The sequence below is a fragment of the Diadema antillarum genome, unplaced genomic scaffold, assembly GCF_040938485.1.
Source record: "Diadema antillarum isolate AM-2024a unplaced genomic scaffold, OU_Dant_1.0 seq00001416_RagTag, whole genome shotgun sequence".
Lineage (NCBI taxonomy): Eukaryota > Metazoa > Echinodermata > Echinoidea > Diadematoida > Diadematidae > Diadema > Diadema antillarum.
Genome location: NW_027272168.1, coordinates 195,054 through 221,201, shown reverse-complemented (window position 1 = coordinate 221,201; position 26,148 = coordinate 195,054). Strand labels below are relative to the sequence as shown.

The 26,148-nt window shown below is 36.0% G+C and overlaps 1 protein-coding gene across 4 annotated transcripts in view; it reads left to right on the top strand.

Annotated features, from left to right (window-relative positions):
• The window catches only part of LOC139709221 (voltage-dependent calcium channel subunit alpha-2/delta-1-like), a 131,308-nt gene that overhangs the window by 55,288 nt on the left and 49,872 nt on the right, over positions 1-26,148 (top strand). The window contains exons 15-21 of one of the 4 annotated variants that reach the window (XM_071621174.1): positions 3,358-3,441; positions 4,082-4,138; positions 5,971-6,000; positions 10,938-11,012; positions 13,148-13,177; positions 20,034-20,108; positions 25,430-25,453. In XM_071621174.1, coding sequence (XP_071477275.1) covers positions 3,358-3,441; positions 4,082-4,138; positions 5,971-6,000; positions 10,938-11,012; positions 13,148-13,177; positions 20,034-20,108; positions 25,430-25,453 — 375 coding nt within the window. The remainder of the gene's footprint in view (positions 1-3,357; positions 3,442-4,081; positions 4,139-5,970; positions 6,001-10,937; positions 11,013-13,147; positions 13,178-20,033; positions 20,109-25,429; positions 25,454-26,148) is intronic. The other 3 variants (XM_071621176.1, XM_071621175.1, XM_071621177.1) reach the window with 3 other exon arrangements.

The following is a 26,148-nucleotide window of genomic DNA, read 5'->3' as shown; positions in this document are numbered from 1 at the left end:
TCAATTGGTAAGAAAGCTAAATGAAGTTAAAAAGTTGACTTCTTTTCGTTTCTCTTTCAATTCATGAAAACAGAATTACATTGTATATCTATTGAAGAGGATTGTCTCTGTTGCGAACGATCGCCATATATAGCACTGTTAGTCTTCTACGCTAATCCGAATCCCTAAATACTTTAATTTTTGCTTGATAATGTAATAACCCTGCAATAACTTTATAAAGGACTCGCAAATTAAAAGTTTCAAACCGTATACTAAAACATTAGTACACGGTGTATTTCAATAAAAACATTTTGAATGCGTTGTGTGTTAGCATGTTAATAGCATCAATCTGCCTTTTATTTCCCGTACGTAAAGCGCACAGAAACGTAACCAGACGTTACCAAATACAGTGAAATGCATTGTACGGCATGGTACTATCATTAGAAGTATATCCCATTCCCTTTTTTTTTTTTTAATTTGCTTGAAGCAGTCGTCAAACCATGTGTCATTTTCGTAGCAACATCACTTAGGAATTAGAATGTATGAAGATAATCGTTACTCATTTATTTTGCGCTACTATTATAGCATTTACATTTTCAACTTTTATTGACATGCAGTATTATGTTACTGTATGGTTACGATTACGAATGTTGGTTATGAATTCAAAAGACTGGTTTATTAATCGAACTATAAAGGTAACAGCTGTTCTGAAAGTAGTTCGATACAAGTTCAAAACGCACTCGAAGTCATCGTCATAGGGGGAACTGATAGCTCTAGAAAACTTGTTTAGGCTAGTAAAGATTGCCGTATGCAATCTTTGTAGAAAGTTTTGACTTTAATAGGCCATCTTAGAGTATTCTTAGAGGAATTATTTGTTTTGATTACGTCAAGAATTAGTTTGAACTATGAGAATAAAAAGGCGCGGTTACCCAAACAATGTCGTAGGTCGATTAGACATGATGGGCAAAGTAAATTCATGACTTGACTAATTTTTACTGAATTGATGATCTCTTCTGTAAACCATCAGTTATGTCTTGTAGATGATACCTCTGTAATCGTAGTCAAAATTCTTTTGAGCGATGAGACGAAAACCAACAAACAAAATGCCGTGTATCATCGCTCGAGATTCCACCATTTGGCGTCACCCGACCAACAATAAGTGGCAAATCAAATGGAATGTTATGTTGTGGGACAGCAGACTGTGTTACGATTTTTAAATGTTTCGAGCAATTGTTTAAAAAAAAAAGAGAAAATGAGGCAAAGTTCAAGAAAATAGAAAAAGCACGTAAATGCAGGCAGTCATGTTTGATAATCAAAGTAAGAGAGTGCGGATGTATATGATTGCCTTATTTACATGTCTGATTTCTGTAAACTATGTTATATTTAAATTTAAATTCCCTCCTTGATAAAAGTTGTGTTGGGTTTTCGCTATAGGCATTTATTAGGAAACGCTGTAAAAACGACAACAAATGCCTACTATACATCAAGAGATGACCTATACATACATGAAACAAAAATTCTGTACGTTCTGATATAATAATGCAACTGCTTGTTTGTTTGTTTGTTTGTTTGTTTGTTTTGAACTACCATGGTCTTTGTCGGGGGAAAGATGAAGAAAAGTAGTAGAGTGTATCACTCTCAAATCCGGATGATTGCGATAAGTGTGTATCCCCGCCCTTTCTATACAGGTAAGCTTGGTATCCTATTATAAAAGCCTGCATGTGTCACGCAGAAGAACTGATTCCGCGATTACTTTTAACCTTTCATAAAATTCACGTTTTAAGATAGTAACGATAGCTTGTAGGAGATAGGGAAGTTAGCGTCCCTGACTGTGGTTCTGAACACAAAAGGGGACTGAAAAATTCTTTTACAAATTAGCAGACATAATGCCGATCCTCCAACACTGTTGCTCCATTCCGTCACTGATTCTGCTATCAATGGCGAAGAAAGAATACTGGTTGCGTGATTATCCACGCCTTGATAGCAGGAAGTTTACTTTCATTGTTTAAGGCTTCGTTGATGCGGGGCTTACTCGGATACAAAGCGTGAACAGTGTCGTCCGAGTTCTTTCATTTGAAATTCCTCAGAATACGAAATTCAATGGGCAATTAGCGCTGCTACTTCGCAAAGCTGTTAGCCAAATCCTTTGCAGACTTGACCTCTCACATGTCAGCTACACGCAATACACGACAAACAGCTATCATTACAAACATTCTGATTAAAAAACAAAACAAAATGAAGAAGCACACTTTTGAGTAGCGACACAGCTTTCTGTCCCTTTCTCAAATAGGTCCTACTTCTAATAAATACACAGATGACAAGGGTGAGAATATCCTCCAAAGGGAACACGAGCTATTTGGGCATTAATAATGTTTGTCTTCCGATTTCTCTCCATGCCGTCACGGCCCAAACCATTATAAGAAATAGGGCAATAAGTTTTATTAACCAGGGAAATAATAGTACGCATTACATACATTTGGCGAATTATCACACGCATTGTCGACTTTATAAAAACGAGAATAATTGACAACTTAGGCCTTACTATATCTCCAGAGATGAACTTAAAACAGCAAGTCACATACCAGGGAACGAAAGTTATGATTATTTGAATGAATTTACTAATGAGGCCAATTAATAACCGTTGAAAGAGTACACACACGCATAAAGAGGTTTCAAGTTCGATATGTGATAATTGTATTAGCTCATAGATAAAGTATCATAAATTTTGCGAGATCGTTCGTTGAAATGAAGTTTTCAGCGCGATTTGTGCGTCACATCAATCACCACTTCATGAAATGGAGTGCATGTATCAAACGAAACTCGCTGGTCATGCAATCGATAGCCTTGGTCAGCTCACTATTATTGCGTAATTCTAAAGCCCTCGCCGCTTGGCCGCCGACGCCGCCGCGCGCACCATGCTTTGTTTTGTCTTTAATGGGGTCAAGAGCAATGCCTCATTAGCATACACCCTGGCAACGGAGGCGGAGTCTCGATCGTGCAAGAACAATAGGTGCGAAACGCAACGCAAAGACGAGCGTTCGAAAAAAAATGTAACCGAAAAAAATTGTCTCAGAAAAACTGTGATTTGGGACACTTGTACTCATTTTTACACGCTGAAATTTTCTGTACAAACAGATAAAACCTCAAGGAATAAAAATCCGTCATAAAAAAAATTCGACCCGAGCAGTGCTTCCCCTTCATTTTCGGCTCATTACGGGAAAACTCCCCGTGCGACTTATGACTCATTTTGTCGGAGCGCCACACATATGTGTTTGCAAAAAATGAAGTGGTATACGTGTTTGAGGGACCAATGAATCCATTGTGGAGGTTTTGCTATTTCGTCCTCCCCCAAATTTCCTCTGTTGCTTTCCGTGACAGGACTACGTACCAGTTGTCAGCAGGCCCATGGTTCTCAGCGGTCACAAGAACTTCCAGTGGTCAGATATCTACCTGGATGCATTGGTAACCAACTTTTTACTCATGGCCTATCTTGTGATGGTTTCATTGATGATTTGCTAGTTAGGAACGGGCCAAAATCAATAGGAATTTTACAGTGAAAAGGAATTTCAGACAGATATCACACACCACTCCATAAACCTTGTCTGTTCGTTGTGATTAGCAGTGTGCTGAAGATCTGAATTGAAAAAATTAAAAAAAAAAAATTGTAAAATTTCTCCCTTTCCCATTATTATGCTCTGTATGCATAGCTACTTTCATTAGAATCAATAAACATTTCTCTCTACATGAAAATTATTTGAATCTTGATGCTTCTCTATGCAATCCTCATAGTCTGTAATACTTTGAAATTGTTTGATTTTTATAGCAATTGCTATGGAATATAGACAAAACCAAAGGTTAAAACTGACTTTAATGTTTTGGAATGAGTTGAAAACATTACTTTATTTCTAAAAGGCAGCGTGGATGCATACTAATTTTACTTTTCATACTTGTTTGTTTGGTTACAAACTGTAGCCTATGTGTGTCCAAATAGTTGTAACTAATTTGTCTTTTCCCTTAAAAGAGGTGTGTTTTTTTTTTCTGGTTTATGTACATCCAGTTAATGCAGGCTGCTCATGTCATTGGTACTCTCTCTTTATTTCAGGGCCTTGGAATGATGACGACGTTAACATTGCCAGTGTACAACACCAGCACCTTCATTGTGAGTGAAATCACCTTATATTCCAAGACCCTTACAGATATGCTGGTACCACTCTATGTTGTGAAAACGAAGGAGCTAACAAATTGTTAGTCTATTATACCAGTCTCTGGAGATTTTCTTTTCTTTTCTTTTTTTAAGTTTGGAGTAGGGAAGAGAATTCTTTAAAGAAAAAGAAATGTGTGAGTTTATTTCTTGTCCACCACCCTGCCAGAAAAGTCTTCATAAGTTATATAAATAAGAATTTACTTGGAAACTTTTTAACAAAAGCACTTTGTAATAAAAAGGTCACAACACTGATAAAGCCATGGAATGATAGCCGTATTTGTACTTTTTGAATGATTTTGTTGATCATTCTTTCTGAATGCATCACAGATTATCAATTGCTTAGTTTAAGGCATTGTTCTTGAACATGTCAATTTATTTTGTCAAATGTACTGTTGAAGATACCGGTGCTTTACCGTTTGGTATTATTTGCCAATTGTTAACACAGAATTTTGTGCCCAGCATATGTGAGAACTTTCCAAAAATGTTCTGCCCACAAGGAAACATAGCAAATATTCCACCCTCTCATGATCATTTTTTTTTTTATTTTATTATTATTATTATTATTATTGTTGTTGTTATTATCATTTTTGTCATTATTTTTGCAGTTTACAGCAAAGAATCCTTTTTTTAAAAAGTTCTCTCTTTTTTTGGTATAAAATGGTTTTTAAAATGTAGATGTATTGTATCTACCGATGGTATGAGATGATATTCTGTAAAATGTGGTGCCTACCCCTAGGAGGCACTTTTCTTCATTTGAATGCACCATTCTCTTTGCCACACAAAATGTTTCCTGCCCAAACATTATACAAATTGAACACCATATCTCTCAATGTTTATCCCTCACATTGAACTCAAATAAAGTGCTCAGTTGTTTGAGCTCTTCTCTCTGTCTGTACTTGGCAATGTCTCACATTATGCCTACATCGATGGACGCTGGTTATGACAGCATTCAATTGAAGTGAATTCTGATGATATATGTATGATTCTGACCCTACCAAATGACCAAATGTTGCAATGTTTATGGTCAGATAAATAATCTGTAGACATAACTTGTGTGACAGTAGGTAAATGTTTGGTGTGATGATTATTTGGAATCAGTACATACTTATTCAAATATATGCCACCTGTGTTTATAATAAGGGTTTGGTTGGAGCCAGGCAGCTATAGGTTAAATTGAGGGTCAAATCTATCCATACTACAAGTGGTTTATCCTATTGAATATTAGAATTGACGTTCAGACCAGTGAATTATAAGATAATTGATATTCAATTCATGGACTTATATGATGTTTTTGCTGTGCCAGGTCATATTTGATGGTGTTTCCCACATCAGCTTCTCAGAGTCATTTCAATAAATCAGAATCAGAATCAAATGCTCAAGGATTGACCTGAACATATGATACGAGTGAGATAATCCAGGCAGCAAGAGACTGCAGATTCAACTATTGGACGTTTGAGCCATTTACCTGTAGCTGCAGATGAGGCATCAGACTTTGTTTCTGTCCCACCCCCCCCCCCTCGGCAATTGTCTTCATTATAAGGTCAATAATTTTTCAAAGCACGTGCACTTAATAAGTAGTGGGACAGTATCTTGCAATCTGTAGCACTGCACTGCTCACGTGCACCACACCCATCAATGTGGCATAAGTCTCTCCTTTTGTTTTTTGTTTTTTTTCTTGTATGTGTGTTTGTGTGTGTGTGTCTTTTGGAATAGCTTTGTATTTGAAAAGTTCTCTGCTCTTTGTATCTCATTACGTCTCATTTGTTTTCAATTTTTTTGATCCAAAGGTGCCAGATTCAGATAACATTACTGCAAAGGTAGTATAATTAAACCAAAATTATGTAACCTGTATGGACCCCGTACCTCCCCATCCCCAAAATCTTCCCCCATCCCTAAAGTTCCCCCCCCATCCCCAAAATCATTCCTCCCCTTCTGTGCCTTATCATCATCGCCGCCACCACCGCCACCACCCCCATCATAATCATCATCATCATCATCAGCAGCATCATCATCATCGTCATCATCGTCATCATCATCATCATCATTTGGTGCCACTCCAGTCAGAGGCATCAACAGTCATGGCGCTCCTGTCCCACCTAATTGTTTGAACATCTTCAGTGAAACATGTCTGAGAGTCGTTCACAATTTTTGTAGATTGGAAGTTGTATGACTAAATGTATGGATGGATACTCAATCCTATACAGATGATACTATTCTAGTTTCAGAGATGTAAGAGTGATCTTCAATAGTCTGCTTGTACCTAAAAGTGATTCTGTATGCTATACTACAGGAAAATGAAGTATGGGAGTCGATATAAACACACTCTCAAAAAAAAAGACAGGAAGAAGACAATGACCTCAAAAGACAACAGGTATACCCCTAAGCAATGTATCATGTTAAAGGGGATCAGGTTCAGAATTTGAATTATCTGGCATATTTTAGACAAAATCAGATGATATAAATGTAAGTATTTAGATATAGATAAGAGGATAGCAATGGAGAAAGCCCTTCTTTGAGAAGATTGATGACATTCATGTGAGAAATACACATTTGTAGGTCCTGGAACATATGCATAGCATACCAAAGGTATACATCACAAAGGTGTTGTGTGCTTGTGATTAGTGCTTCTGCAAGATTTTTGGTGTTTGGATGATCCCCAAGGATATGTAGATAAGATTCGGAGACTTTCAACTTGTGGTTCCTGAGAAAGATACTACATGTGTCATGGCCTGAAATAAAGTAACTAGTGAAGTATTTGAAAGAGAAGAAGTTATACCTTGTCTCCTCTTTATGATAAGATGGAGGCAAATAAATGTCATTGGACACATAATAGCCACATTCACACTGGCAAAAGATTGTGAAATTAAAGATCGAGATCTTAAAGATCTCGAGATTATGCCAGTATGACCACAAACTTCTTGCAAAACTTCTCGCAAAACGTACCACTCATACTAGGGATATTTCCCAGACCCCAGCCAATCTTCTCGATCTATGGGTATTGTGAATGCTAGCAACTGAAACTTAACAAAGTTTGTCACATGACAAGTCCAGCCCCTGTTTGCGGTTGGTGCCTGCAAAGACACAGTCATTATGATGTAAAGGTGTGAACTGTTATGTCACAATTACTAGCTGACAGGTGGCACACTCTTTCTTCTTTCGTGCGCACACATACCAGTGATCCAAGATTCGGGAACTTTAAAGACTGAGGTTTTAATAGAGAGTTTTAACAGCTGGGCTGCTGCCATCCAGATCAGCAGGACAAGAGTACATTGGAGTTTGAGTAAAGCTACAGGATTGGAGTGCCATGACTGCTGATGTCTCTTCCCACCCCCTCCTCCATTCAACATTATTTGGGATGCTATCAATAGAGGAAGCATGCTTCCCTCCCATGGCTGCCATAATATCCCATCGCCTAGGCAACAAGGAATGCAGTTCTTGGATAGGCCAGTTCACAGTTCCACTTTGTGCATGAGCAGAAAAAGGTCATTTATGCAATTAGGCATGTTGGTTTTTTAAAATCACCGAGATCAGCATAAATTGTGATAAAATCACCGAGATCAGCATAAATTGTAATAAAGTCATGTATTTGCGTAATCCTTATAAATGGTGCTTGCTTGCACATCCATCTGACAGCAAGCCTGGAATTTGGCAGTATTGGTAGAAAAGATTGCAAATCCATTTAATACAAAACGATGAAATAGATGCCTGTTGAAGTCTCGATTGACAGACCATTTTGGGTCACCTAGCTGGTCTATACTTAAGTTCATTCTCTGTTTAAAAATGAGTTCCATAATTTGTTACATTGGACAAGCTTACATTATGTGTATGCAGTATGCCACTTCTAAAATGAGTGAAGTGCTTAACCAGCTGAGAAAAAAAATAGAGGTAATTTTTAACAAAGTGCAGATGAGCAAATTGTGAACTGGCTTATTCAAGTGTTTTGTTGCTGCATTCGATTCCCTTCCCCTCTACTGCTAGCATGTTCATCCAGTGCTTGTGGTCCTTGGAAATGATGAAGTGACCCAATGGCAAACTTTCTTGGGTCGTTTTTGGTTAATATGCTGCATATCATTACATTTATTTCCTTCCACCCACCTTATAGTTCCTTATCTGTAGTTGATATGCCCTACCCCATTCAGAACCCCTATGTAAGAACCTTCATCTTTGGAACCCCATCAGAAATTTGTTTGTGTTCGTTTGATATCATCCATTGATTTTTACATGCAGTGGATATGTAAAGTATTGAAGTCCCAAGAGTGTTTTACATACTTTTAATTTTAATTTTTTTTTGTTCATTGACTTCTTTCATGACTCCCTTTTATTCTACATGAATATGTATATGAAGTATGGGTCCTGTGTAGGTGCATGAATTTCATGCAGCATATATTCATTGCTGTAGTCATTCAGCAAAACCAGTCTATGGTCAATTGTCATCACACTTAACTGTAAGGTGTGAGTCGATCATGTACCTCCATCCAAGTTCCGAAGGCGGCATGTTCATTTTTTTTTTTTAATAGCAAGCTGTTATGTGTATACTTAAAAAAAAATACAAATCATGCTCAGTATAGGGGAATGAGTGCATTCCAATATATTTTGCTAATCATAGATTAGTACTTAAGCAGTGATTGACAGATGATGTCACTGACAGAATCTGGATGTGGAAGTTTTTTTTTTTTTTGTGTGTGTGTGTGTGTTGGGGTGTATCCAACACTGAAGAAAAAATGGAAGGAAAAAACAAAACAAAACAAAAACACATGGCACTTATTTAGATATTCATTTTGCCTCATTAGTGATGTGGAGAGTATCAAGAATCAACATAAGTCGACATGTTTTTGCATAGCATAAGTCCTTTAACTTTTGCAATCTACAAATTCTCCTGGTAGAATTGTCTGTTTTACATATTAGACCACCGGTCCCTCCTTTTCATACTGTATTTTATTTACGCAATCATTGACTTTTCATTATATTGATGGCAACCATTTATATCATGCCACCAACTCTCTTTCTCTCTTTTTTCACTCTCTCTATTTCTTTTTTCTCTCTCATAAAGGGATGGTATAGTATTGGTGAAAATGAAGATTGAGCTTTTAACTTCTTGCGAGATACTAAGAAACCACTTATGACATGTTACAGAGCATACCATTCTAAGAGGACTTCAAAGTTTATTTGATGAATATCGGTTTTGAAATGGCAGAGATATCCAAAAACGAAGTAAAACAAAGCAATCCTTATAAAAGTTTGGTCCCACCTTTTATTAGTATCACATGGTTTTGGATATCTCAGCCATTTTCAAAACCAATTTTCATGAAACAAACATTGAATTTGTTTTGGAATTACACGCTCTTTCATATTTCATGAGAGGTTTCTCATTATCTCACCAAAAAGGTTAGAAACCTAAAGCCAGGTCTCAACCAAAACTATACCATCCCTTTAGATTCTCTCCTCCTTTCAACCCCTCTCATTTGCATGTTGTTTTTGTCAGTTTTACTAATTAGCATTCCATTTTGCAAATAAAAAAATAATCCATGGCAGGTTGCACATTTGATTTTGACTTCTCCTTCTCTTACACCACCCACCATCATCCATTCCATATTTATAAAACAAATAACCCATGGTATTTGATATGTGACTAACCTTATTGTCTCTCATGTCATCTATAAGCAGTGCCTATCTGAGGCTTTCCACCGTATTCATAAGAATTCCTCCATTTCAATTCATAATGTCACTCCTTTCTTTTCTTTGTATCCTGTGAACCCAATATTGAAAAATGAAATATCGACTGGATTTCATCAGCATTGAGGTTCACCAGAGAATATTACCCTTGTGAATACAACAGGTGATATATTCTCATTTTTCCCCTTCTAGACTGCTAAATGCCATTGAAGGAAATGCAAAAACAAGTTGGTTTTATTGTGAGTTAAAACACATGTGCATTTACTCTCCAACTTTAAAAGCTTGTTATCATCCCCAGCTGGAAAGAAGAACTTCCATTCAACGACTTGGGGCATCCAATTTTGATTAAAGGAAACCAAAGCCCAAATATCAATGTGGATTGAGTGAAAGCAGCAATATTAGTCAAACACATCAAAGAATGTTTGAGGAAAATTGGACGATTGATTCAAAGTTATGAATTTTTAAAGTTTCAGTGCTGTCATCACTGGATAAGGAGACTACATATTACTTCACTTCATGACATCATTTTGGACAACAGTGTAAAGTAAATTGGAAAAGAAGAATTTCACAAAATTTCATTTTTCATGAAAAGTACAGAATCTATCAACTTGTTACTGACATTTGTTAAGGACGATACTATTCCTCCTGCTTTCTTAAAGTACATGTAAGTGTGATCTTTCATTATGCCAGTCGAAAAGTGAAAATATATTGTATTTCTTTATGTTTTCTTTTAAATTGTTGTCCATAATGACATCATGAAGTGTAATAGTCTCTTCGTGTTATCCAGCAATACCAGCACCAAACTTTTAAAAATTCAGACATAACTTTTGAATTGATTACCCAATTTTCTCAAAACTTTTACTGATGTGTTCCACTAATATTTTTGCATTCACTCAGTTGAAATGTATCTTAATTGGGCTTTGGTTTCCTCTAAGTTGATATTCACCTGATGCGTACCTCCTGCCACCAAACTCATCTCTGCTGCCATTTTGTCACTGGCGCCAGGACTGTATGTCAGCATTATTACAATGTTGCAGTGTGGTTTGTATAATCTGTATTCATCTACATCATTCGTTTCCAGAGTCAGCAGTTGCTTGGAGTGGTCGGCACGGATATCACAACTAAGAACATGGCTGACACAGTGCCCAAGAATAAGGTATGTACAATGATTGCGCCACATCGGTCCAAAGCATAGCATTTCAGATTGTACATGCATGCGCGTGCGTGTGGGAGTGTGCATGCATGTGGTAGTTATTAATGTATTAAAAAAAAAAGAAAGAGAGGGAGAGAATGATTTGGAGAATAGACAATAACAAAAAGATCCAAAATGAAGATAGAATGTGAATGAATACAATAATATGGTTTTGCACTCTTTCTTGTCTGTATTGAATTATAGGCCTACTCTATTTTACCTTTTGTGTAATATTTAAACAATTGTATTTGAAGTAAGATGGTAGAAGACAGTCCACATCCTGCACAACCTGAAGTATTTGCCCAGTGACTGACTGTGAAATAACTCTTTCTGCTGTTCATGTTGTATGCTAGTCATGATGTTAGTCTAGTAAAAAAAAAGCCTGTTATATTTTAATCAAGATCACCATATTAGAAATCAAACTGTCATTTATCAGAAGAAATTATTCCCATTCTTACATACCGGTGCACTATGTCATGTTTTTGTAGTTTCAAAGAAATTCCATGCCTTGATTGTATATTAATTTATAATTTCTCTACGGTACCTGCTAGATGGTCAAATGTGGTGTCAAGCTGTACATGAATAACCCCCTCCCAAGAAAAGAGAACAAAGCAAAAGAAAACTATTAAGGAACCAGAAGACCAATCCTTCCCCTTTGTAGAGAAGCTAGATCCCCCAAAGTGACAATTATCAGTTAACAAAATCACTGGACCCCATAATAAAAGAGGACTCGCCGTCATGTTGGTGGGGGTACCATGGTAAAGACCACTCTAAACATTTGAAACATACCTGCATGAAAATTATTTGGGGGGCAAGGATATAATTTGATCTGTCTTGAGCTGATTAATTGCTATTGTACTCAGACCTCTCAAGTTTACATGTATGATGCTTGGTAGATTGCCCAGAAAGATTATTTCAGGTTCTCATTCACAGACGTATGGAATTTAAAGAACAACAATAAAATTATAAGGTGGAAGATTTATGCGTTGTCTGTAAGCTAAGAAATAGATATTGTTAGATTTGTTTATATGAAGTACTGTATGTATGATAGTAAGCTGTGCAATTATCTTCCCTGTAAGTTTTCTCTCCTGGCAACAGCTCTGAAACTTTTGATGTTTGAACTTGATCTTCCTTCTGTTTGTTGTTCAGAAGAGTGTTGTAGAAAGCACAGAGTGGAAAGAATTCCTTGTGTATAGCGGATGCTGACAACGCAACTGAACACAGTGGAGTGGCTTGCATGTTACTGCTTTTTTTCTCCTTTTTTTTTTAACTAACAGCATGGAATCACACTTTATATTATAGTTTGAGAAATGTGCTCAGTGTTATGGATGTGGCGTGTGAACTGTTTATGCTTCACACAAATTCACAGCTATTGTAAGTGATATGTAGTTTGGTAATAGGTCTAAGAAAGAAAGACTTCAGTACCTTTTGTTCTATCATAAATATAATGCTGTAATGTAGGTGAGGCCTGAGAATCATGACAGAATGCTTTAAGAATGAAAGTGTCCGTTTCGTATAAAGTTTGATGTAGAAAGTAGTGCGGATTTGGAGTTATACCAGAAGTAGGGGGGGGGGGGATGAAAAAAATCGAATGGCTTTCATTTGGAATGTCTTTACACTACACAAGCTTCATGCTTTTTTCTTGTAATTAATGGAAAATTACAATCACATTTTCCTAATGCTGTATCACCCAAGCAAGTAAACGGGATGGAATTTTGTGGGAAGCATATTGGATATCTTTTTTTCATAGCCACAAGAGAAGATAAGTTTATTTGTGTAAAGTTGGGAATGGTGGATTTTTTTTGTAAGTATGACATTGTAAATATGACAGAATAAGATATACCAGCTTCATGCATCTTTATCATCCTGTTCTATGAAATGGAGTAATTAGTGTCAGTACTTACTGATGATGATGATGATGATTTTTTTTTTTTTTGGGGGGGGGGGGGGGCGGAGGGGAACAGCTTGTAAGGAATAAGAGCTAGCTAAAGTCTTCTTACTTTTCCATCTCAAGATGCTTTGCGAGAAACAGGAAGTAGAAATTACCTTCTTTGTTTATCTTGTTTATTCCTCGAATGGTTCTATCTTTTTTTTTCCAGCCTGCGTTTAACTCTACATTCAGTCAAGCTGTAAGTGTTTTGTACCTAGCCTTATGCTTCCAGCGGTTTCTTTGGCACCCACTAACGAGCATGACAATTTATTTGCTGTTTGTTATCACAACTCTCTAATTGTGTGTTTCTGTTTTTTCCCCTCTGCCTTGACATGTATACACATAGCATATATCTCCCTACGGATACTTTTCTGCAGTATATAATTTGCAGTGTGAATCTGTACTGTATATAGCTGTAAAGTCACTGATTTGATTAATATCTGTCTTCCCCTAAATTGCCGCTAAAAGTAAATTATTAATCGAAACAATTGTGCATGGCTTCACTAACCCCTGAATATCTTTTCTAGACAGTTAACATGTTTGCATGGCTGAACAATCATGATCTTATACTACTAAAATCCCTCCTCTGCATTAATTGTAATGCATGTGTAAAGCACATGCAGAAAGAAAAAGTCAAGCAAATTGACTTTCTTACAACTGTGATTATCTTCCTATTTTTTTCTGTCAGGATGTGCACATGCATATTTCACTTTATTCATTTATATCTACCACAATATATTGATTTGACAGGATCTTTTCGACATGCGTATTGAGCAAACTCTTAATACATCTGAGTTATTGTGTCACAGAGTGAATCTTCAGCTAGGCCTATTCCTGTGATAGATAATCAGGTTAGGCATTTTGAAATGGCTGAAATGATGTGTTTTTGTTCGAATTATTTCATGCTATTATTTGGAAACACGATTATCACTTCTTTTCCCTACATTTTGAGTATTGAAACAGCATTGTGATACATCAGGGACTTTAATTTGATGTTCTTCCCTGTGTTGATCATTACGGGATAATTTTTTTTTTCAACTCTAGCACATTTTTATATTTTTTTGTTTTTGTTTTTGTGAGTTTTTTGTTCTTTTTTATCCCATCATTGTACCGATTGTAATGAAAGTGAGAAGTATGCTTCTTGGTTAATTGTTCCCCTAATTTTTGTCATGCATTATTATATCAGTTATGGAAGTGGAAAAAAACAGTCCCATTTCCATCGTACATGCTTTTAAAGGCCCCGTCACACAACAGCAAATGCCCAATGAATGCCCAACGAATGTCCAACAAATTTGAAAATTTGAAGATATGTTCACATTCGTTGGTAATACTAGAATAGTTTGTAACATGCTTGGCGTTCTTTGTAATCATTAGCTATTCGTGGGGATTCGCAGAGATACGCTGGAGCCGATTTTTTTTTTTAAACATGTCCAAAATCTCCGGCGTATCTCTGCAAATCCCTATGAATAGCTAATGAATGTCCAAAATCTCCAGCGTATCTCTGCAAATCCCTATGAATAGCTAATGAATACAAAGAACGTCAAACATTTTACGAAGTAATTTAGTATTAGCAACGGATGCAAACTGTCTTCACATTTTCGAATTCGTTGGGCATTCGCTTGGCATTCGTTGGGCATTCGCTGTAGTGTGACGGGGCCTTTATTCTTATGCAGCAAAAGCACCAACTGCAATGATGCAATTTTTATTTGTACACTAAAATTCCACACATTATGTTGCATGAAATCACCAAGTCTGTATTGATATGATTCTGATATTCTATGATATTTTCAACTGCAGGTACATGAATTTTACACTCTGAAAAAGCATGAGTCGAAACTATTTGATCCTTAGCACTAGGAAGACATGCAGACATGAAATTGCAGTATCTGGCACATTTTTTAGCCATTCATAATGACTTGCTTAGATATTTGATATTGTTTGCCGATACAAATATTAGAGTTGTTTTCATTGCATTAACTGGATGTATTTTTTGTATATTTTGGAATGGAATGCATCAAATAAAAGAGTACTTGAGTGCAAGCAGTGCAGACCCACAGATTTTTTTTACAATCTTAGTACTTCTTCATCTGATGAATGCAGACAAGAGGATGATGAAATTTTAATGATGGAATTAGAAATACTGAGGTAATGGCTAGATAGATATTATGTGCAGTTAGCTATATCACAAATGCCTCTTATTTTTGTATGCCAAAATTCACATATTCTCACCATTTATTGCCAGATGACATTGATTTAATTCAACAGAATGCCCAGAGTGACCCTGTCTTTTAATACAAACCTGTCGGGTTTTTTTTTAAACGAAGTTATTTCATGTCCTCTCTAGAGTTTTATGGGAAATAGGAATTGCCTGTTTTTCATGTTAAAGAGGAAATCCACCCCCAAAATAAATAAACTCCAAAAGAAAGAGAGAGAGAGAGAAAGAAAAATCTCTAAAGAACATTCCAAAAAATGACAAAAATCGGATAAGAAATAAGGAACATATGACATTTTTGAATTTCACTTTTTTTTTCGGAAAACATCTCTACACCAGTTCTTATGAATATTCAAATAGGTGAGATGATGATGTCATGCCCTCACAATTTTTCATGTAATTTACTATGCTGTATATGAAATTCAGAAAAATTGTTATTTTTTAGCTAATACAGGTAAATCATATTCCCATACCAAAATATGTCAAGATATTATTTTTGTGTTCTTTTTTATTTTGAGTGGTTTTAAGGCAAGTTTTATGTTCATACAGCTGAAATATAAGATTTTTGTTGTTGTATCTGTTTATGAAATGACTGAGAAAGTAAGAGCATGACAGCGTCAACTTGCTGATTTGAATAATCATAACGACAGTCAAAAAGTATTTTGCGAAAAATTTTGAAATTTCAGAGTGTCATTACTTCCCATTTCTTATCCGAGTTTGATCATTTTTGCACTGTTCTGCAGGGATTTTTCTTTCTTTCTTCTGAAATTGATAAAATTTTGGAATGGATTTTCTTCTCTAAACTCTATCTTTCTGCTCTTATGTCTAACTCAGACCAAGATATCTTGAGCACTATATTCTAATTGGTTGGCACATATTCAGGACTTTAGTGTTACTTACATTTTTTCCATACAGTATCACTAGTATCATCTAATGTGTGTTTGCTTGAGGGTGTGCATTTCATTGGTGCATGAGAACAGTGGAAACTGTTCAAAAAATGCCTTTTGTAGTAATCTGGCCAAGGAGTATGTTATTCTCATGCTTGCAATACCATATTGGCAATATCAGGGCCCTGTAGCATAAAAAGATGCAATCAGACATAAGTCAGCTAGGAAATCAAGCACAAGTCAGGTATCAGCCAATTAGAGTTGAGTACTCAAAGACTTATGCTTGATTCACTGATTTATGTTTGATCTGGTATTAACATTTATGCAGCAGGGCCCTGAGATTCCCAGTCTCCCTAAAAGCCTAAATATTTCATCATGTACTGAAAAAACATTGCAAAAGTCTCCCTGATTTGGAAATTTCAATCATTTTTGCCAATTGAGAAGCATGTAACACACAATTAACTCCCTTTACTGCCCTTGGGAGCATCCCTCAACTAATGAGGGAATACTAGCAGCCATGCACTTGCATCTATTTTGTAACTTCAACCTTCCATCTTTCAGTGCAACTTTCATTAGTTTGTTGTGTGGGTGACAAACTAATTATCGTAAGACAGCATTGTCATATCCCCAAGGTACATAAACTTAAAGTGTGACCAAAGAAGTTCCAGCAATACTATTTAGACCTAATATACAATCTACATCTACAAAATGTTATCAGTTAGTTGATCTGATCATGCTTGAAACAGTTAAACACCGTATTTCACTTGTCCAAATACATGCATGAAATTTAGAGGACAACAGAAAAATGCATTACATCTTCACCATACTCTATACCCTCTGTCTACCGATGGTCTCTGGCTCTGTTATAAAGAAGTTTCAAATTGCACTTAACAGTACGTTTTAGTGCACTTTTTGTAAAGGAAATTCATTAAAACTTTAAAGTCATGCTTCTCTGCTTTGACTGTGAATTAAAGTTTGTAAGGTTGAATAAATATGCTTATTTTTATAAACTATATTTATTTCCATTTTCTGTGCATGAGGCATATGATGTGTTTATGAAAACTGTACAAAAACTTATAAAACCAGTCAGTAACTGCATTGAATTTGATACTTTGAAATTCACCATAAAGTGAATGCTCATCATATTGTCGGCAGTCATCCGAACCGTCGTATAACCCGATTTTCGGTCAAATTGTCGATTTTGAGATTTTGAGTCATTTTGATAGTGGATATTCCATTGTACATAATGTGAAATTAAAAACAGTGATAGGCTGTCCTCTCCTATCGTATATACAACAGTTCGGAGACCTGTTTGGTCCCACTCATTATAAGACGTGATGGAGTATAGACTTCAATAGACCCTTAAGCTTCAAAGCCATTTCTTTTTACAGTAGCAACTCTCCTATAGCATTTAGATATTTCTGTCTATGATTTCAGTAGAATAAAAGCTTCCTATTTGGGGAAGATATACACACAGAGCATCTTTCAGTCTTTGACATGAAGTAAAGAAAAAAAAATCTTGCCTGGCAATTCCTCATAGGTATTTTGATGGAAGATCACTTTTTACATTGAAGATATTAATTTGATTGACATCATGGAATTTATGTTGTCCTTATGTTAACATCTTGCAAATTGAAATTATTATTATTATTTTTTTAGTCAAATATTCTATTGATTAAAGCTCAAACCTTTATTATGTAAATGTGTGTACGTATGTGTGTGTGTGTGTGTGTGTGTGTGTGTGTGTGTGTGTGTGCATTTCTTTTGCTTCTGGTCAGGAATACATTGTATCTTAGGGTGTTGGAAATGCTAATTTAGGGAAACTGGTTCAATAGCAACTCAATACTAACACTAAAATTGCTGTGAAAAAAGTTGATAGATTCTTGTCTACAATTTGTTTTCTAGACATTGTGTATTTCTATCTTGATTTCTTTTAGAAAAAAAACTTCTCTGCTATTTACAATAATTGAAAGTGTTTTCTTGACTCACACCTCAAGGTTATTCTTATGCCTGGTTTTCTACTATATATAGCAGCATAAAATCCTCTTGGTTTTCCTCTGACTGCAACTAACATGTATATTATGTATTTAATAAGATCCAGTTATACGTGATATACAAACATTGTACACAGGTTGGAATCTCTTCATATATTTAAACTTTTGGTGTGTATTTGTGTTGAACAGTAATGAAATATTGAAAGGTATAGGAGGACATTGAAAGGTATGGAGTTACAGGTGTTAATACTTTTTTGGTTCTCAAACATATGACTTTATACACTCAGGATTGTAGCATTTACATCACATTGTATGTGCAAGTTATGAAATATGTTGTTTACATAATATTGCATCTGAACTTATTTACTGTTTTTGCATTGCTGCTCTTTGAAATGGTGTGTGTACCCCCTTTGTCTTATCAGTATGTCATGTTTACTGCAGTAACACAACCATGGACGGGCTCAGTTACGCAAAATACCGTCACATAATTGTATGATTTTCACACAGGCACACAGGCACACACACGCACACGCACACATGATGTTCACATACTTACACATTGACACACAATGTTCTTAAACACATAACCACACAATGTTCATAGACAGACAACCACACAGTGTTCACAGACAGACCACCACACAATACTGGCAATGTTACAATGATACAAGTACTGTGAAATTAGGGTGGCAAATTTGGAACTGACACATCTTGTTTTGTCTTCATAATCTTTGCAGCAAAAATAATGAAATGAGATGATATTAGGGATCATTTATCCGTCAAAATACACAGAGACAAGAACCACAACCTAAAGACAACCCTATTTAAGCCTGTTTATTTAATACCCAGTGGTATCTACATGTTTGTTTGTTCAATTGCCATTCACTGTGATTTGTTGCAAATGTCAAGTGGATTGAAATGAGTAAGGATGTTTTTGTGTTCTTAAAGGACAAGTTCACCTTCATAAACATAAGGATTGAGAGAAATATTAGTATAACACATCATTGAAAGTTTGAGGAAAATCGGACAATCCGTTCAAAAGTTATGAATTTTTGAAGTTTTTGTGCAGTAACCGCTGGATGAGAAGACTACTGCAGTGTATGAATAACTTAGATGTCACATGCGTACAACAATATAAGGAAAATATAAAGAGAATTTCACAAAATTTCATCTTTTGAAAAAAGTACACATTCCCTTGACTCGTTACCGACATATGTTATGGGTAATATTATTCCCCCTGCCTTTAGAAAGAGACAAGTCAAGTGCCCTTTTATTATGCGAAAAAAGTGAAAATATGTTGAATTTTCTTTACATTTTCTTTATACTGTTGTACGCATAATTACTCACAAGCTGTAGTAGTCTCCTCCTCCAGCGATTCCAACACAAAAATTCTAAAAATTCATAACTTTTGCATTGATTGTCCAATTTTCCTCAAACTTTCACTGATGCATTCTACTAATATAGCTTCATTCTCTCAATCCTTATGTTTATGAAGGTGAACTTGTCCTTTAATGTTTTCACATTTGAGACATGCTTGTGAATTCCATGTGATAATCACAGAGTGGTCAATGGATACTCTTTTTTCCACCAGATACCATTGAATTATTATCTGTTTATCAGCCCTGCCTAATGCCCTGTTTTACATCTACTCCAGACAGTCCTGATCATAAATGGACCCCCCCCCCAAAAAAAAAAAAAAAATATATATATATATATATCAAGATAAGGCAGGAACATTCTTTTTAATGGTCACCTTGAATCTACATGTGATATATACTGTGTAGTAGCTAAAAACAGATATAATTTCTCTTTGTTCTACATTAATCCACAACATTTCGCTCTGACAATTAAGTAGTCTGATTTGAATAATTTAATCACCTTTGACAACAGAACGCATATTTTTCTGTGATAAAAGACTTCAACTATCATTCTAATTCTTGTGTTTCTGGACGTGGTGTGTAGATTGGGCCCCAGGCCTACGTGTTTGGTATCAACAGCAACGGGTATATTCTGCTCCATCCAAGACTCAAGGCAGAGGTATGTACATGAACCAGTGATATATTTTTTCTTGTTGCTCTAGATGTGGATAGTCGCACGCTTAACATACCCACAAACAGATGGTATTAAAATTTGCCAAGATAGGCAGGTCGCTGGCTCGAGGCAAAATCCTGAGAGAAGGCAAGATGAGGTAATTTGCTCCAGATTTTTGGAAAGGCTTAAAATCAAACAACCATTGGGATATTTGGGAGGAAAATGCAAGAGATTAGGGAAGTATTTTTGTCAATGACATGTTTTCATTTTCTTCTGACAGTCAAATATCCGGAAATTGTGAAATGTCATTGTTCAACACAGGGCACGAGTCGGCTAATATGAACTGGCACTTTGTAAAAATATTTCAGAATTAGACTTTAGTGTTTTGTCCATGGAAGATGAGGGATTTGAAACATGACTGGCTGTGCATATTCTCAGTTCTGTGAATGAATTAAATTAGATACCTTGAGGTAGATAGGGCCCTATATTAGAATTGTAACAGATTTAATTGTCATTGCTCTGTTAAATGCTGGAGTTATTTGCAGCTGTAATTTTGTCTGAATATAGTGTATCATATCATGCTGGACTAACAATTGTAAATGATTGTGACTTTTCTAACAGCATGCTGTGATTGTTTTTTTTTTCTCAATGCTAACCTATGTGATGAGATGTTGTCATTGACAGAGAGTGGCTAGACGTAGAGAGCCACAGCAAGACTGAGGCAACTTAGCTAGCTCCAACTCGCTCTATCTACTAACACTTGTCGCTAACTGGTAACACAATATTGTCCTGAAAACAGTATTCGAAGACGTGTGCATTCTCACTTGTGGATTCTTCTTTGAATAGTTTGTATGTGTGTGTGTGTGTGTGCGTGTGTGTGTCTTTTTCTGTTTTTAAGTGTGTGTGTGTGTGCATGGACCTAATATTCACTTCTTTTCCTCCTTAATCTCAAAGAGATTAAGCCATCTATTCATTCTCATTCTGTCGCTCGTGAGACTGCAAAAAGAAGATTGAGGTGTACATGCTAGTGGCAAATGGCAAAACTGTCATGACGAAGCCATTCTGCAACAGAGAGCGTTGTTTGAACTCACTGTAAGCATGTGATGAATGATTTGAAGTACTGTACAAGTAAAAATATCACTTTAGGTAACTCTTGAGTGTGCGCATGGCATGACCATATGAAGACAGACCATGATGCGTTTGTAGCCAGGGGTAGAATTCAAATCAAAGGGATTACAAATGTACCTGTTCATTACCAACTTGAATGAAACATTGAGATGAAAAGCATGAGAGGTTACATGTTAAACATCATCATTCTGAGCAATTTTTACAATTGTATATCCTATTCAAACTATAGGGTGCAGAAGCATCCATCTGTAGGGTTCTAGTTATAGGCACCGGTGATTGCATGATCGCGCTCATCATGGAACTATGGATTACACTTCATACCTCAAATTGTGACACCACAGCATTGCTGTCATGCAATTACATGTCAGCTAAGAGAAACTGATCATGCATCTAGTTGTTACAGTCAAAACAATCAAATCTTCAAACAAATATCATTGCAGTTTTAAGAAAGGTTTATCTAGTCAAAAGTGTCCACAAATGTGACTTTGTACCCAAAGGCATCCAGTAATTTTTGTCACTTTCAAAGAGAGCACACAAAAAGAGGTTTTGATTAACCCATCAAGGACGGGATGATTTTGCTATAACACACATTTCCCATAGACACCCGCCCAAGTATACTGGGGACTAGTCTTCAATGGATTAAAACTCTATGTTGATAATGTGAGACGTGCCACTGGATGCTTTTATTTTTTTTTTTTCTGTGTACAAGTTGCTACAGTGAGTGATACCTGTTAATTGTAAGCAAAATCTGTGAACTAACACAAAACTTTTGTACACTGGATAACATGTGACAAGTTGGCCCCACACCCTTGTGGCATTATATAAACTGAAAACACTAATTCCTTTTGATCATTTTGACAAACTGATCAATTTTGTGAAGAACATATTATTGTCCAGAAATGCTGCAAATTGTAATCACACAAGGAATCAAGGCTTCTGGTAATGGAATTAATGAAGTTTGACTGCCAACAGTGAACGCAATTATATCCCACAATTAGAACAGACTCTTTTGTGATTCTTTGTAATTCAAAATTCTATATTTACCAGACTCCATGAAGGCAAATTCCACTCTTTGTTGGAATTTACTTCATTCAGAATAAGAATAAGAACCACAACAACATCAACAACAACAACAACAACAGCAACAACTGTGAGTTATTATCATTATAGTGTTTTTGTTGTTTTTCAACACAATCATATAAACATAAAATACACTTATTTAGTTATTAATTCTGCAACTTCACTCCCCACACTTTCACAGAGTCATAATTTGCCAAGTTGTCACAACTTGAGGGATCAGTTTGATAGAAGGATATATTCTCCTTGAATTTACATCACAAGAGGAAGTTGAGTGAAGATTTATGAGTGCTGAGCATGTAGGGAACTTGTCGGGCCATGATGAACATCACCCAATCTGAGTCCCAGTTACACTCCCACATAGTGATAGGAAAGTTTCTGACCTTAAAATGCAGTTTATTTTAAGTCTGATATCATAATGATGCTTTCATTGTTATGATTTGTTTTGACTCTGGAATGAATTTTTCCATTGAAATTATATATTTTCTAATCAAACCTTTCAAAAAGTAATTAATATCTTTCTGAAGAAGGCTTTGAATAACAGGTAAATGAGATATTTGACAAATTTTACATGCACAGTGTTGAAAGATGTAGCAGTGAGGATTTTTTTTTTTCTGAAATTTTCCCCCATTCTGTGCCCTTAAAAATTGGGACAGCTCTTCATGGAGGAAAGAGATATGTAGTCAAATTTAACCACTAAACTGACCAGTGTTAATAGTGTCTTCTGTATTTGATTCCTGGATGTCGGGCCATTTACATGACCTTTGACCGGTTGAAGAGAGAACAACTTGTAAAATAAAGTCTTTTGATTTCTTTTATCCCTTCTGTGGCCTGCTTAACTGCAATGAGAATGCCAGCAGCTTTGGACATGACCTTCCATACTCTGCTGTGTGTGACCTACTCTCTTTATTATCATATTTCTAAACTTTATCACCATGGATTAGATAAAAGTCAGGAGACTCCCTTTTAAAGTGAAAGTGGTTTCCATTCATGCTATTAAAAAGCCCTCTCTTTTTCTTTGCCTCTGGAGAAATCATGTAGTATATTATGAATTATATTATTTTACAGCTATATTAACTCTCTGTATGATCATACTTCTGCACTTCAGATAAAGGGTGTCTTACCTATAATGTGAATATGCTATTATCATGTCCGTCCAAGTCTGATTTATCAGTAGACTCCATATTAACTTTACAGTGGTGTCAATTCTTGCTAATAAAACCCTCCTTTTTTTTTCTTTGCCTCTGGAGAAATCAGACAGTATATAATTATGAATTATAATAGTAATATATTACATCTGAACGATACTCTGGAGCTTGTATATTGTCACTTTCCATGTCAAATCAAAGTTCACAAAAATCGTACTAATAGAATTGCACATAATGTAGTGGCTTGTTGAATATCTAACATTTGATGTTTGTGTACAATATTTACACATCCTAGCATATAGTGGTCATGTTGAGCATACACTGTTGTGTGATTGTACCATAAGATTGAATGCAAACATTTGCAAAGACTTACACTGTAGCCTTAACAGTTTACCCCAGGAAAAGCAAGTTCTTTTATAGGGACCCTATAATGTAAACAAAGCTGTCATTGCAGCAACTTACTTCATATGTGTTATTGTGTGTAAAATCACAGATGCATTTTTACATCACATTTTTATGCCTCCGCAACGAAGTGGCCGGAGGCATTATGTTTTCGGGTCGTCCGTCCGTCCGTCCGTCCGTCCGTCCGTCCGTCCGTCCGTCCCGTTTTGTTTTTGTCGATATCTCAAGAACCGTGTGGTGGTTTTACATCAAACTTGGTATGAGGGTATATCCTTGGGGGATAATACTTTGTGTGGATTTTACTGAAATTATACTTTTTCTCAATACCTTGAAAATTACTCAATGCATAAACTTATAAAAGGGTCAAAAGTCAAGTAAAAATCATCAATTCCCCAAATACCTGCACTCTTACATTTTAATCATTCATCCAATTGAACCTAGTAGTTCTAGGAAAGTGAACATTCAGCACATTTGTGTCAAACCTGTCATTTTAATATTTTGCCAATTGTGTGAAACTGTCATCACACATTGTCAAGACATTGTACTATAGACCTATTAGGAGAACCATGCATTATGGCGGAGGCATATCAGTAGCCGTAGCGATATATCTAGTTCATAAATGGTATATTGTTGGTATACACGTAAACAGTTCAGTATCAAATCTTAATGGGTGTCATTCATTATGGTAGTCTGGTGAAGTGCCACGGTGTTGATTGTATTGATTTGTCATAACATTTCATAATCATCATTTTCATGGGTTTCCTTGAAATTCATTTTGGTATTCAAAGCCAGGCACATATTCACTTTATCCATACAATCGTCATTTATTCATATTTAACATTTTTTGAAGTCGAAGCATCATGATCAATAGCTCACAATTGTTCTCATTCCTTCCTTTTTGTATTGCAATTAAAGTGCTTCCCTTTCATTAAAAAAAAAAAAAAATCTGGAAAGCTGAAACTAGCACTTGGCCAAGTACCAGAGTGAATGAAGTAAATGACTTCGCTTTGGTTAGATATTCTAGAATGTTGTCATCCATGGCTGTTTATGTTGGTTCTGCTGGTGGTGAGTTGAACGTGGTAAGTCAAGCAGAACAAGTGCGTGGGCATACCTGTCTACGTTTAAGCTGTGGACACCATGGAAATATGAAAGTACATACAGAATATTCTTAATTAGAATATCTCATTGCCCACATCCCGCTGAAATCAAGATGTACGAGGAATTCAAATTTTTGTTTGGGTTTAGCATGTCTTGAGTTATTTTTTGCCATTCCTTCTATATATCTTACAGTAGTCAGTATTTTCTCCATGCCATTGAAGTATTGTTCAAGTAGATTCAGAAATCACAGATGCCGTCTTATTGGTGGAATGAAGCTTTGGAGATGCATCTGAAAGTTTGGCTGCCGAGTATGTCAATGGTTCAAGTTTCTTACTTGGTTTTTTAGTCTCACTCATTTATTTTGTTAATGACTTTTTTTTACACCTCAACCATTCGCCATGTGATGCTCTCTTTCGTCCTTTCCCTTTCTTTCCATTTCAAATTTCTCCTCATTATGTTGGTGATAACAAACAGGAACATATCAAATCCATCCTGGAGGTATTCCTCTCACTTTCATTTTTTTTTGAAAACCCTTGCCTCCCGTTTTCATTTGCCTGCGTGGTAACGAGAAAATATAATGGTCAAGAGTAACCTCAAAGAGAAGTGCATCTTGGTCCATTTTCATTCTTGTTTGCAACATCTGTTTAAACATATATATATTTATATTCATATTTGCTCTCACACATATATATATATATTTCCTCTACTTCTCTCTTTCCTGTACTATATTATGTGTCTTCTCTTTGCATCCTACTTTTGTATTCTGTAGCAGTTTGTCCAAGGTTTGTTAGACTACGGAATGTTTGGTTTTTGTTTGAGTTTGTCATGGAAGATCATTGAGAGGAAAATCAAATGTGCACATTTTGCCAAATTCTTGATTTTACGCTGTTAATGCTCCTCTGCACTGATATCTGATATGCTGGTACCATTTTCTGGCTTTACCAACAAACAAAATTTGCCCCCCCCCCCCCCCCCCCCCCCCCCCCCCCGAAAAACAAAAACAAAAACAAAAAAGTCTCTCTGAAAAATTTTTTGAAAGAGATTGAAAAAGATGACCCCCACCCCAAAAATTAAAAGAGGGGGGAAAGATGATAATTGTTACTGACTGCTGCATGCTGTTCTTATGCACTCTGGGTATTGAGATTGAGTCTGCATTTTCATTATTATTTATTTGTAGGCTTGTCGTGTCTTGA